This window comes from Caretta caretta, chromosome 11 (assembly GCF_965140235.1).
Source record: "Caretta caretta isolate rCarCar2 chromosome 11, rCarCar1.hap1, whole genome shotgun sequence".
NCBI classification, from domain to species: Eukaryota; Metazoa; Chordata; order Testudines; family Cheloniidae; genus Caretta; species Caretta caretta.
This window is the reverse complement of record NC_134216.1, coordinates 1,373,481-1,386,399: the sequence shown is the minus strand read 5'-3', so window position 1 is coordinate 1,386,399 and position 12,919 is coordinate 1,373,481. Positions and strand designations below refer to the sequence as shown.

At 63.2% G+C, this 12,919-nt stretch overlaps 1 protein-coding gene across 4 annotated transcripts in view; it reads right to left on the bottom strand.

Annotated features, from left to right (window-relative positions):
- The window catches only part of GLB1L (galactosidase beta 1 like), a 21,892-nt gene extending 8,973 nt beyond the window's left edge, over positions 1-12,919 (bottom strand). For 2 of the 4 annotated variants that reach the window (XM_048868707.2, XM_048868708.2), the window contains exons 1-5: positions 12,809-12,919; positions 11,256-11,428; positions 10,538-10,688; positions 5,878-5,938; positions 5,425-5,519 (exon numbers count right to left, since the gene is read on the bottom strand). In XM_048868707.2, the coding sequence (XP_048724664.2) occupies positions 5,425-5,519; positions 5,878-5,938; positions 10,538-10,688; positions 11,256-11,428; positions 12,809-12,862 (534 nt within the window). In that variant the 5' untranslated portion in view covers positions 12,863-12,919. The remainder of the gene's footprint in view (positions 1-5,424; positions 5,520-5,877; positions 5,939-10,537; positions 10,689-11,255; positions 11,429-12,808) is intronic. The other 2 variants (XM_048868711.2, XM_048868710.2) reach the window with 2 other exon arrangements.

The following is a 12,919-nucleotide window of genomic DNA, read 5'->3' as shown; positions in this document are numbered from 1 at the left end:
GGAATCAGCCTTGACAGTTGTGTTTTCTTTTTCAGATCACTGTGTGTCTTTTGGAAGCAGGAGTTGAAAGTGGAAAGTAATCAAAACTCTGGTGGAAGTTAATTGTGTCTCTTTTAAGACAGAGTCTCTGAGCTGCTGATGGCTTTGGAGCCAAAAGCAAGCCAGAAAGCGTCTGTGTTGATGCAAATTACCTAACTGATAGAGGAAGGAGAGAGCTGCCCATAAATGGCAGCACAAAGGAGCCACAGATAAAGGACATACCTGGTCAGCAAACAAACTACCTGAAACCAAAAGGCTCAAATTATGACCCTTTGGAAAGGAAGGAAGGAAAAAGGAGTCAAGCCCGAGAATAAGGACAGGTTAACCCTAAGCAGAATTTTTTGTGTGCATGTGTGTGTATGCACAGTGCTGAAATCTATAGACAGATACAAAAGGGGTCTGCTGACATGCATGATCCCCCTACCGTGTAATTCACCTAAATCCCAAGGATATGATTAAATTAAAGCCTATGCAAAGATTCAAGAGGACATTGAACACACTGGCCTCACTGACAAATTGTCTAAGTAAGAGGCATAACAAGATATGTTTAAATGCCCACTTGTAATACATTTGATGCAAATGTTATTGTTAATATTAAACACTGGGATAAATGTAATGTTAACGAGTAACCCTGTAACAATGTATATGATTTTTTGGGAAAAAACTTTTAAGTCTGCTAGAAATGGTAATTGGAAACACACCTCGTGGTTTTAAAAAAAAAAAAAAAGGAAGAAAAAAGCATTATGATAATGATGCTTCTCAGCTATGACCTGGGAATAAACTTAACGCTTAGCACAGCAAGAAAGCAACCTAACAAAAATCGATTACAAACTTGGTTTGCTGTATGGAAAGGGAAACTGAGGTACACCACCTCATGAATTTAATGACTGAACAGTGAGATAATTCACCCTAAACCCTTAAAAGGTAGACGCCATTAAATCCTGGCCTGCCTATAGAACAAAACCAAAGGAAAGAATGTGGGGTAATTCCTCTGTTTTGCCTGCAATCCGCAAGGAGATTTGTAAAAGGAAGAGATATTTTAAGCCATAATCTGCCGCCCCCCAGAGGGGGTAGAAAAATGCTCTTTGTCTTTCAGAACTTCAGGGAAAGCTGCTACCCGCTGAAGAGCAACCCAGAATACCGCGGATCCACTGCCACAGCAGATAGTGTGTTTTGTGCTTTATATTTTGTGTTGTGTTGTTGTTTGTCTTGTGCTACCGTTGCTGTGTGTTGCGTTTTGTTTTTTGTTTTTTAACTACTGCAGTAGGCAGAACAGGATTAATGAGGATTTGAACTGTATTCACAGAAACCAATAGTGCAGAATGGCAGAGGTCAAAGGCAGAGGCGAACAGGGAAACATCCCCAGGTGGTAAAGGCACGTTTAAAGGCAGAACGTGCCTCAGACACAAGGTTTATCTGTTGGTGGGAATGGAAGGATGGACATAAAACATTTTAAGCTCAAAGTGAAATTACCAAGGGAAAGAAAAGTATGTGAAACCACTGGTTACCAGGGGCACGTGAACCCCCAGTGGGGGGAGGCGAACCCCCAGCCCCGCCCCTTCCACACCCTGCCAGAGCCCCACCCCCCACACCGCGGCTACTGGCCCAGTCCCATGACAAGCCCCCCAACCCCAAAGGAGCGCCAGGAGGGAGAGCGGCTTGTGGCCCCAGCCCCCCTTGCCCTGGAGCACGGGGGGCTCAAGGAGCCAGAGAACTGGAGCCCAGGGAGTGGTCACGGCAAGCGGTGGGGTCACGCCCGGCTGTTTTGGGAGGCTGAGCCTCCCCCAGCCTATGCGACCCGCCGCCCCTGAAAATCAGTAATAATCGGCATGCCTTAATCAACTTCCAGCACGCAAGCGCAGCTGAATGCACCTGGGTGTTGTATAAAGTTGGAAGGAAGGGAAGGAAGGCCATTGCCACACCTTCCCTGATTACTATACGGGGCAGTACGGTAAAGGTAGAACTGCCCCAACATTTCCTCAGTGTGAACCACTGAAGGTTACTGGATTTGCCTGGCAGCCAGGAGGGGTGGGTAGCCTAGGCTCCCAAGGGGTGTACTGGAAACTGCTTTGGGTGGAACTGGATTAGGAGTTGAGTACTGGGTGCTGCTCACATAGAGGGATGGGGCAACAATGATTTTCTAAAATACTGCCAGTGTGGCAACAGCGAGGTGAAAAGGATTCGTTATTGTTGGCAGGGACTATGGACTCAGTACAAGGACACGTGTCCTGAGCATTCGCCTGTACGCGGGCCCAGGAAATAAGGCAGCACGTGGTCATTCAAATAATCTGGGAAGGCATGTGAGGAAATTTGCCTTTGGAAATAAAAACTGTTGTGGGAAAATGTTACAGAAGGGGAGAGACAATTAACGGCATGATGGAAATTGGTGAACTTTACCCTAAATAAAGATCAAAGGGTTCTATGAGCATATCTAGTAACTCTACACCCTCTCGCTACTGGTATATATCCAGTGGTACCTGTGGGAACCCGGCGAGCAAAAAATCACCATCCCTGGGCATATAAAGAAACCCAAGAGCGGAAAACCATTGACATGTTTCAGCGGGTAGCCCATGAAAATTTGGGGTATGTGTGTGAGGATCAAAATTTACAAGAAAGAGATGGACGTGTCTATGTTAAAGACAAAGGAACCCAAGCTGTATGTCTGAGATATTCACCGAACAAAAGCCAGCTGTTGTATAGGCAGGAAGGGGATGTGTTTGTGTTAGAAGTCATTGTCCAATGGCAGGAGTAGACAATAATGAATTGTATTTTATGACTTATTTAGTTAAGAGAAGTTTTTGCAACATTACAAAGGTTAAAAGTTATGACTGTGAACACTACGTATCAGTAAGGACTGTGAACTACTTTGAAGTTTAAACCACAGTTGTATCACTTTCAGCTACCTGCAGGGGGGTTCCAAAGAGGATGGAGCTCGGCTGTTCTCAGTGGTGGCAGATGACAGAACAAGGAGTAATGGTCTCAAGTTGCAGTGGGGGAGGTCTAGGTTGGATATTAGGAAACACTATTTCACCAGGAGGGTGGTGAAGAAATCTGATGAGGTTCAATAAGGATAAGTGCAGAGTCCTGCACTTAGGATGGAAGAACCCAATGCACAGCTACAGACTAGGGACCGAATGGCTAGGCAGCAGTTCTGCGGAAAAGGACCTAGGGGTGACAGTGGACGAGAAGCTGGATATGAGCCAGCAGTGTGCCCTTGTTGCCAAGAAGGCCAATGGCATTTTGGGATGTATAAGTAGGGGCATAGCGAGCAGATCGAGGGACATGATCGTTCCCCTCTATTCAACATTGGTGAGGCCTCCCTCATCTGGAGTACTGTGTCCAGTTTTGGGCCCCACACTACAAGAAGGATGTGGATAAATTGGAGAGAGTCCAGCAAAGGGCAACAAAAATGATTAGGGGTCTGGAACACATGAGTTATGAGGAGAGGCTGAGGGAACTGGGATTGTTTAGTCTGCAGAAGAGAAGAATGAGGGGGGATTTGATAGCTGCTTTCAACTACCTGAGAGGTAGTTCCAGAGAGGATGGTTCTAGACTATTCTCAGTGGTGGAAGAGGACAGGACAAGGAGTAATGGTCTCAAGTTGCAGTGGGGGAGGTTTAGGTTGGATATTAGGAAAAACTTTTTCACTAGGAGGGTGGTGAAACACTGGAATGCGTTGCCTAGGGAGGTGGTGGAATCTCCTTCCTTAGAAGTTTTTAAGGTCAGGCTTGACAAAGCCCTGGCTGGGATGATTTAATTGGGTATGGGTCCTGCTTTTGAGCAGGGGGTTGGACTAGATGACCTCCTGAGGTCCCTTCCAACCCTGATATTCTATGATTCTATGACACACTGGAATGGGTTCCCTAGGGAGGTGGTGGAATCTCCTCCCTTAGAGGTTTTTAAGGCCTGGCTTGACAAAGCCCTGGCTGGGATGATTTAGTTGGGGTTGGTCCTGCTTTGAGCAGGGGGTTGGACTAGATACCTCAAGAGGTCCCTTCCAACCCTGATATTCTACGGTTCACCCCATTGTGGTGATCATTGGAATCCAATTGGCTTTATTAGTGAGCACAGTGGCTTTGGCTTGCTGGAGGAGGAGAACGGTTGGAAGAACATGGGAGGCTGGCCTGCAGTGTCAGACTCGTGGGATAGTAACGGCAGCTTTGGTAAAAGCGTCATTAAGGAAGGGACTGTAAGGCCTGAGGCCTTTTCCTGTAGCCATGTTGTAAGGCCTGAGGCCTTTGTCTGCAGCCATGTTAGGAGAGCAGCAGCCGTTCGCTGAGAAGCAGGAAGTCACATCCTCACATTCCAACTAGTGACATTAAAACAATGTAATATCGGGCTGATAAGAAGGAGACCCCATCCAAATAGCATGCACCCTCACCGGATAAAGAAACAGATCTCAAGCTGGTTAAAGACAACGTAGTTTGATAGCGTCCTGTCTGGCAAGAAATCACTTCTCAATAGTTGGGGTTGCGAAATCCTCATGTCTTGTTTTATCTGCATGGTCCCCACTTCCCTATTGTTTCTGTCTGTTACATAGTTAATTTTGCTAGGTGTAAATTAATTAAGGTGGTGGGGTAGGAGTGGTTAGAGAATTTTGTTACAATGTTAGGCTTGGTTAGTAAAATGATTGGTGAAGGTACAGCTAAGCGAGATGCAAGTTTCACTATATAAACTGATGTCCAAAAGGAATTCTTGGGAACCAACTCCAGGACAGAGCCCCAGAGCTGCCAGACACCAACCCTCTGCCAATGACACTGGGCAGAAACTGGAGTCCCCCAGACGGACCTGATCCTGACTGGCCATCAAGAAAAGTTCATCTGTCTTATTGGGAGTGGTGGGGGTTGTATGTGTAGCATGCGCGTTCTGTTTTGGTGACTGTTAATAAATAGAGGTCAAGAGGCTATTACTGTGTGAGGCTCTTTCACTGGTAAAAGACTCCGTAAACCCACAAAAGATTAAGCCCTGAGTCCACAGGGAATGGGTGTTTGCTCTGAGCCTGGAGTAGAAGTGGAGCCATGAAGGGGTAAAATTAGGTGCCTTTTGCCGGGAGCCCTAGGAACTGGGAAAGGGTTGGGGTGCTAAAATCAACTGGGTTACACCTTGAGCCCTAGGAACTAGGTAGAGGTGGGATGTCCTAGAGAGTGCAAGTAACAGAGAATTTTGTGCGGGTAACAACTGGGGCAGGGGGCTCTGTGGGGGACAGGAGTGATGGGAAGAGGGCTCCAGGGCAATGGGGGTTGCAGGGGTAGGAGACTCTAGTGGGAGGGTTATAGGGGCAGGGAGCTCCGGGGGGACAGCACAGAGGGCTCTGGGTTGCTGGGATAGGCTTGGAAAGAAGCAGTGAGCCAGGGAAGGGACCCTGAGCCCCCCACCCCACCCCACCTGGATGCTGATGATGTTCCCTCCATTCTGGTACAACCGGGGCTTGATCCTGGGCAGCAGGACGTCCAGCCAGGAATCCACGGCCTGCAGGTAATCTGGGAGCAGAGACAGCAGCTGGGCTCAGCCCCCGTCTCGGACTGCACTGGCAGGTGCAAGGTTCGTGTGAGAGCCAGGAGCCCACTGTGGTTTGTGGGGAGGGCACAGGGCGCTGGCAGAGCCTGCCAGCCTTTCCTGGCTCGCCCAGGGGTGAGAGGCTGACCCCCGTCTCCAGCGGGCGGCGGGGAGGGAGGGGGAAGAGAAGGAGCCCAGCTGCTCTGCATTCGGGTCTCCAAGGATGGGGAGAAGCCTAGCAGGTAAACGCAAGAGCCCCACAGCGTCCTGGCACCAACTAAGTGGCCCTGCGTGGCTGAGGGCAGGAGCCCGGTGGGCTGGTCCTCGAGGGATGCCCCTTACCTGGGTCAGAGGAGCGAAGGACAATGTCTGGTTTCCACAGCAGCCAGGCAGGGAGGCCACCCTAGAGAAACAGCCCGGAGGAGAAAGAGACTCGTAAGTCCCCAGACACATGGCGGTTCTGGGCCAAGTGGAAGGCGCAGGAAGGTTTCATTGGCCTGTGTGACGAAGTGGGACTGTTCTTAATGTTTCCTCTGAATAGTGTGGGGGTGCCTCAGTTTCCCCTAGGCAGTTCTTAAGTATCTAGGTGGTGGGGTAAGGGTGTATGATCATTGCAGTGCCCTAGAGGGCATGTGTGTGCAGGAGTCTGGACACAGAGAATGGCCGACACCCTGTTTCCTGGCAACTGATGGCCTGGGCCCTTCCCCCCCTGCAAGGTGAGAGCTGAAGGGTTGGAGAACAAAGGAATCAGGTGACCTCCTGGCCCGGGAAAGGAACAAAGCCCAGAGGAGGAGGGGCTGGAGGGGTTTTTCAGTTTGGGGCTGGCTGGGACATGGAGTGAAGTGCAGACGTGGTTGTCTGGCTCACTGCCCCCCAGAATGGACCCAGCTGAGGGGTCCCGTTCTCTGCACCTGCAAGCTCTGTTTTAGACCATGTTCCTGTCGTCTAATAAACCTTCTGTTTTACTGGCTGGCTGAGAGTCACGTCTGACTGCGAAGTTGGGGTGCAGGACCCTCTGGCTTCCCCAGGAGCACCGCCTGAGCGGACTCGCTGTGGGAAGCGCACGGAGAGGCAGAGGATGCTGAATGCTCCGAGGTCAGACCCAGGAAGGTGGAAGCTGTGTGAGCTGTGTGTCCTGAAGACAGGCTGCTCACAGAAAGGCGACTACCCCAGAGTCCTGACTGGCTTCATGGGGAGCAGTTCCAGAGCATCGCCCAGGAACTCCGTGACAGCCTGCGTCACAGACCCACCACAAAGGGGTCAGAATTCACGGGCGGCAGCAGAGCTAGGAGGGGGCTGTGGGTCGGGAGTGAGGGGCACCAGCGGAGGTGTGGGGGGGGAGCCTAGGGCAGGGAATAGCAGAGCCGTGTGTGGGGTGCTCGTGAGCACACAGATGGAAGGGGTCGCTCTGATGTTCCCGGCTCCAGCTGCCCCGTCTGGCATCCATGCCGCGTATTCTCTGCTCCCAGACATTTGCTGGTGGGCGCATGCGGGTCTCCGAGGTGCCTCTGTGATGAGCTTCCCCACGTTGGCCTGAATTCAGCTCAAGCAGGGATCTGAGCCGGACCGGGGTGGGGCGTTGGGGGCTGGGCCGGATGCGGGGGAGGAGGGGGCTGGGCCGGACCGGGGTGGGGCGCTGGGCCGGATGTGGGGGGAAGAGTGGGCTGGGCCGGACCGGGGTGGGGCGCTGGGCCGGATGCGGGGGAGGAGGGGGCTGGGCCGGACCGGGGTGGGGCGCTGGGGGCTGGGCCGGATGCGGGGGAAGAGGGGGCTGGGCCGGACCGGGGTGGGGCGCTGGGGGCTGGGCCGGATGCGGGGGAAGAGGGGGCTGGGCCGGACCGGGGTGGGGCGCTGGGGGCTGGGCCAGATGCGGGGGAGGAGGGGGCTGGGCCGGACCGGGGTGGGGCGCTGGGGGCTGGGCCGGATGCGGGGGAAGAGGGGGCTGGGCCGGACCGGGGTGGGGCGCTGGGGGCTGGGCCAGATGCGGGGGAGGAGGGGGCTGGGCCGGACCGGGGTGGGGCGCTGGGGGCTGGGCCGGATGTGGGGGGAAGAGTGGGCTGGGCCGGACCGGGGTGGGGCGCTGGGCCGGATGCGGGGGAGGAGGGGGCTGGGCCGGACCGGGGTGGGGCGCTGGGGGCTGGGCCGGATGCGGGGGAAGAGGGGGCTGGGCCGGACCGGGGTGGGGCGCTGGGGGCTGGGCCGGATGCGGGGGAAGAGGGGGCTGGGCCGGACCGGGGTGGGGCGCTGGGGGCTGGGCCAGATGCGGGGGAGGAGGGGGCTGGGCCGGACCGGGGTGGGGCGCTGGGGGCTGGGCCGGATGTGGGGGGAAGAGTGGGCTGGGCCGGACCGGGGTGGGGCGCTGGGCCGGATGCGGGGGAGGAGGGGGCTGGGCCGGACCGGGGTGGGGCGCTGGGGGCTGGGCCGGATGCGGGGGAAGAGGGGGCTGGGCCGGACCGGGGTGGGGCGCTGGGGGCTGGGCCGGATGCGGGGGAAGAGGGGGCTGGGCCGGACCGGGGTGGGGCGCTGGGGGCTGGGCCAGATGCGGGGGAGGAGGGGGCTGGGCCGGACCGGGGTGGGGCGCTGGGGGCTGGGCCGGATGTGGGGGGAAGAGTGGGCTGGGCCGGACCGGGGTGGGGCGCTGGGCCGGATGTGGGGGGAAGAGTGGGCTGGGCCGGACCGGGGTGGGGCGCTGGGCCGGATGCGGGGGAGGAGGGGGCTGGGCCGGACCGGGGTGGGGCGCTGGGGGCTGGGCCAGATGCGGGGGAGGAGGGGGCTGGGCCGGACCGGGGTGGGGCGCTGGGGGCTGGGCCGGATGCGGGGGAAGAGGGGGCTGGGCCGGACCGGGGTGGGGCGCTGGGGGCTGGGCCGGATGCGGGGGAAGAGGGGGCTGGGCCGGACCGGGGTGGGGCGCTGGGGGCTGGGCCGGATGCGGGGGAGGAGGGGGCTGGGCCGGACCAGGGTGGGGCGCTGGGGGCTGGGCCGGATGTGGGGGAAGAGTGGGCTGGGCCGGACCAGGGTGGGGCGCTGGGGGCTGGGCCGGATGCGGGGGAAGAGGGGGCTGGGCCGGACCGGGGTGGGGCGCTGGGGGCTGGGCCAGATGCGGGGGAAGAGGGGGCTGGGCTGGACCGGGGTGGGGCGCTGGGGGCTGGGCCGGATGCGGGGGAGGAGGGGGCTGGGCCGGACCGGGGTGGGGCGCTGGGCCGGATGTGGGGGGAAGAGTGGGCTGGGCCGGACCGGGGTGGGGCGCTGGGCCGGATGCGGGGGAGGAGGGGGCTGGGCCGGACCGGGGTGGGGCGCTGGGGGCTGGGCCGGATGCGGGGGAAGAGGGGGCTGGGCCGGACCGGGGTGGGGCGCTGGGGGCTGGGCCAGATGCGGGGGAAGAGGGGGCTGGGCCGGACCGGGGTGGGGCGCTGGGGGCTGGGCCAGATGCGGGGGAGGAGGGGGCTGGGCCGGACCGGGGTGGGGCGCTGGGGGCTGGGCCGGATGCGGGGGAAGAGGGGGCTGGGCCGGACCGGGGTGGGGCGCTGGGGGCTGGGCCAGATGCGGGGGAGGAGGGGGCTGGGCCGGACCGGGGTGGGGCGCTGGGGGCTGGGCCGGATGTGGGGGGAAGAGTGGGCTGGGCCGGACCGGGGTGGGGCGCTGGGCCGGATGCGGGGGAGGAGGGGGCTGGGCCGGACCGGGGTGGGGCGCTGGGGGCTGGGCCGGATGCGGGGGAAGAGGGGGCTGGGCCGGACCGGGGTGGGGCGCTGGGGGCTGGGCCGGATGCGGGGGAAGAGGGGGCTGGGCCGGACCGGGGTGGGGCGCTGGGGGCTGGGCCAGATGCGGGGGAGGAGGGGGCTGGGCCGGACCGGGGTGGGGCGCTGGGGGCTGGGCCGGATGTGGGGGGAAGAGTGGGCTGGGCCGGACCGGGGTGGGGCGCTGGGCCGGATGCGGGGGAGGAGGGGGCTGGGCCGGACCGGGGTGGGGCGCTGGGGGCTGGGCCGGATGCGGGGGAAGAGGGGGCTGGGCCGGACCGGGGTGGGGCGCTGGGGGCTGGGCCGGATGCGGGGGAAGAGGGGGCTGGGCCGGACCGGGGTGGGGCGCTGGGGGCTGGGCCAGATGCGGGGGAGGAGGGGGCTGGGCCGGACCGGGGTGGGGCGCTGGGGGCTGGGCCGGATGTGGGGGGAAGAGTGGGCTGGGCCGGACCGGGGTGGGGCGCTGGGCCGGATGCGGGGGAGGAGGGGGCTGGGCCGGACCGGGGTGGGGCGCTGGGGGCTGGGCCGGATGCGGGGGAAGAGGGGGCTGGGCCGGACCGGGGTGGGGCGCTGGGGGCTGGGCCGGATGCGGGGGAAGAGGGGGCTGGGCCGGACCGGGGTGGGGCGCTGGGGGCTGGGCCGGATGCGGGGGAGGAGGGGGCTGGGCCGGACCGGGGTGGGGCGCTGGGGGCTGGGCCGGATGCGGGGGAAGAGGGGGCTGGGCCGGACCGGGGTGGGGCGCTGGGGGCTGGGCCGGATGCAGGGGAAGAGGGGGCTGGGCCGGACCGGGGTGGGGCGCTGGGGGCTGGGCCGGATGCGGGGGAAGAGGGGGCTGGGCCGGACCGGGGTGGGGCGCTGGGGGCTGGGCCAGATGCGGGGGAGGAGGGGGCTGGGCCGGACCGGGGTGGGGCGCTGGGGGCTGGGCCGGATGCGGGGGAAGAGGGGGCTGGGCCGGACCGGGGTGGGGCGCTGGGGGCTGGGCCGGATGCGGGGGAAGAGGGGGCTGGGCCGGACCGGGGTGGGGCGCTGGGGGCTGGGCCGGATGCGGGGGAGGAGGGGGCTGGGCCGGACCGGGGTGGGGCGCTGGGGGCTGGGCCGGATGCGGGGGAAGAGGGGGCTGGGCCGGACCGGGGTGGGGCGCTGGGGGCTGGGCCGGATGCGGGGGAAGAGGGGGCTGGGCCGGACCGGGGTGGGGCGCTGGGGGCTGGGCCGGGAACACAGGGGCTGGGGTCAGACTCAGGGCAGAGCAGCCCCTGCCCAGCCCTCACCATCTCCCACTCGGCGCAGATGTAGGGCCCGGGCCGCAGGATCACCAGGAGGCCCAGCTCTGCCGTCAGGTCCAGGAAGCTTCCCAGGTCTCGGTCCCCAGAGAAGTCATAGACCCCGGGCAGTGGCTCGTGGTAATTCCAGGGGACGTAGCTGGGGAAGAGAGACAGGATCAGTGAGGGGAGCGGCCGCCGGGGTCTGCTCGCCCTCGGGGTGGGGGGCACAGCTGCCGGGGTCTGTACTCCCTGGGGGGGGCTCGGCCCGTGGCGGAAGGCCGAGCACCCCAGCACGGCAGGGAGATCCCTAACGACACGTGTGGGTCCCGGGCGCGGCACAGGACCGAGGGCCCTGACCCAGTTATCGGTGCATTAACTCTTCGGACGCCAGAGGGCCGACTGGCCGCGCTGGGCGGGGGACAAGTGTCTCCTGTGAGCCGACCTGGCCATCGCACCAGCCAGCACAGAGCCACCGTCACCAGCCGCCGGGGCCATGGCTGCTCTGCCGGAGGCTGCAGGGGTGGGGCTGGGATCAGAGCCCCAGGCTCGGGGACCGGAGATCACTTCGGCCCCACACGAGGCTCTGGTTTTGGGGCAGGAACCGGGGACCCAGGGCGAGAGCCGTGACCTGGAGAGCCCGTGGGCGGGCGAGTGGCCCTGGCAGGACCGGCCCTGGGGGCAGCCCGCCCCGTGGGAGCCCCGTCGGAGCACGCGGGTCACCTACACCTGCACGGCGTTGAGGCCGCTCATGTACATCTTCCGGAGCCGGTCGCGCCAGGCGGGGCGCGGGACGCGGGCGTAGTGGACGCTGCCCGAGACGTAGCGGAAGGGGGCGCCGTCCTTGCGGAAGCAGTCGTGGGTGTAATCCACCTGGAAGGAGCGGGCGCCGGCGTAGGCCTGGCCCCACGGGGGCTGTGAGCACACGCTGCCCTACCCAGGGTGCTGGCCTCACCCTGGGGGGCGCCCTGGGGGGGCAGGATCGAAGGGAAGCTGGGGGGCGCCCTGGGGGGGCAGGATCGAAGGGAAGCTGGGGGGCGCCCTGGGGGGGCAGGATCGAAGGGAAGCTGGGGGGCGCCCGGGGGGGGCAGGATCGAAGGGAAGCTGGGGGGCGCCCGGGGGGGGCAGGATCGAAGGGAAGCTGGGGGGCGCCCGGGGAGGGCGGATCGAAGGGAAGCTGGGGGGCGCCCGGGGAGGGCGGATCGAAGGGAAGCTGGGGGGCGCCCTGGGGGGGCGGATCGAAGGGAAGCTGGGGGGCGCCCTGGGGGGGCGGATCAAAGGGAAGCTGGGGGGCGCCCGGGGAGGGCGGATCGAAGGGAAGCTGGGGGGCGCCCGGGGAGGGCGGATCGAAGGGAAGCTGGGGGGCGCCCTGGGGGGGCGGATCGAAGGGAAGCTGGGGGGCGCCCTGGGGGGGCGGATCAAAGGGAAGCTGGGGGGCGCCCTGGGGGGGCGGATCAAAGGGAAGCTGGGGGGCGCCCTGGGGGGGCGGATCAAAGGGAAGCTGGGGGGCGCCCTGGGGGGGCGGATCAAAGGGAAGCTGGGGGGCGCCCTGGGGGGGCGGATCAAAGGGAAGCTGGGGGGCGCCCTGGGGGAGGATCGAAGGGAAGCTGGGGGGCGCCCTGGGGGGCAGGGTCAAAGGGAAGCTGGGGGGCGCCCTGGGGGGGCGGATCGAAGGGAAGGTAGGGGCGCCCTGGGGGGCAGGGTCAAAGGGAAGGTAGGGGCGCCCTGGGGGGCAGGGTCAAAGGGAAGCTGGGGGGCGCCCGGGGGGGGCGGATCGAAGGGAAGCTGGGGGGCGCCCGGGGGGGCAGGGTCGAAGGGAAGCTGGGGGGCGCCCTGGGGGCGGATCGAAGGGAAGGTGCAGGCACCTCCTGCTGCCCCATGGCTGGGGGGTCAAGGCAGGGACGAGCCGGGGTGGGGGGGCTGCTCTCCGCGACGCCCGGCAGGTTAGCCTGGGGGGCGCAGCCAGGTGCCAGAGCAGGGCGATGGCCACGGGATTTCCCCAGCACTGGCCATGGGCCGCCCCCCCGCCCCGCTCTGTGGCACCCGGGCCGCTGCCGCCCCCGCCTCGGGCGGGTTGGGGGCCGGAGTGGCGGGGGGCGCGGAGAGCTCCGAGTCCCGGAGCCCCCAAGCGCCCCCGGCGGGGGCGGGGCCGAGCCCCAAGAGGGGCGGGGGGGGGGCGGGGAGACAGACCCAGGCTCGGGTCTCTGTCAAAGGGGATCCAGCGCCCCCCGGGCTCCCGGCTCGGCTCGGCTCGGCTCGGCTCGGCCCGGCCCGACTCACCTCCAGCGGCAGGAGCGCCGCGGCCAGCAGCAGGAGTCGGCGCCCGGGCCCCATGGTCACAGCCCCCCGCAGCTGGGAAGGAAGCAGGAGCCGTCACATGACCCGCCTCGG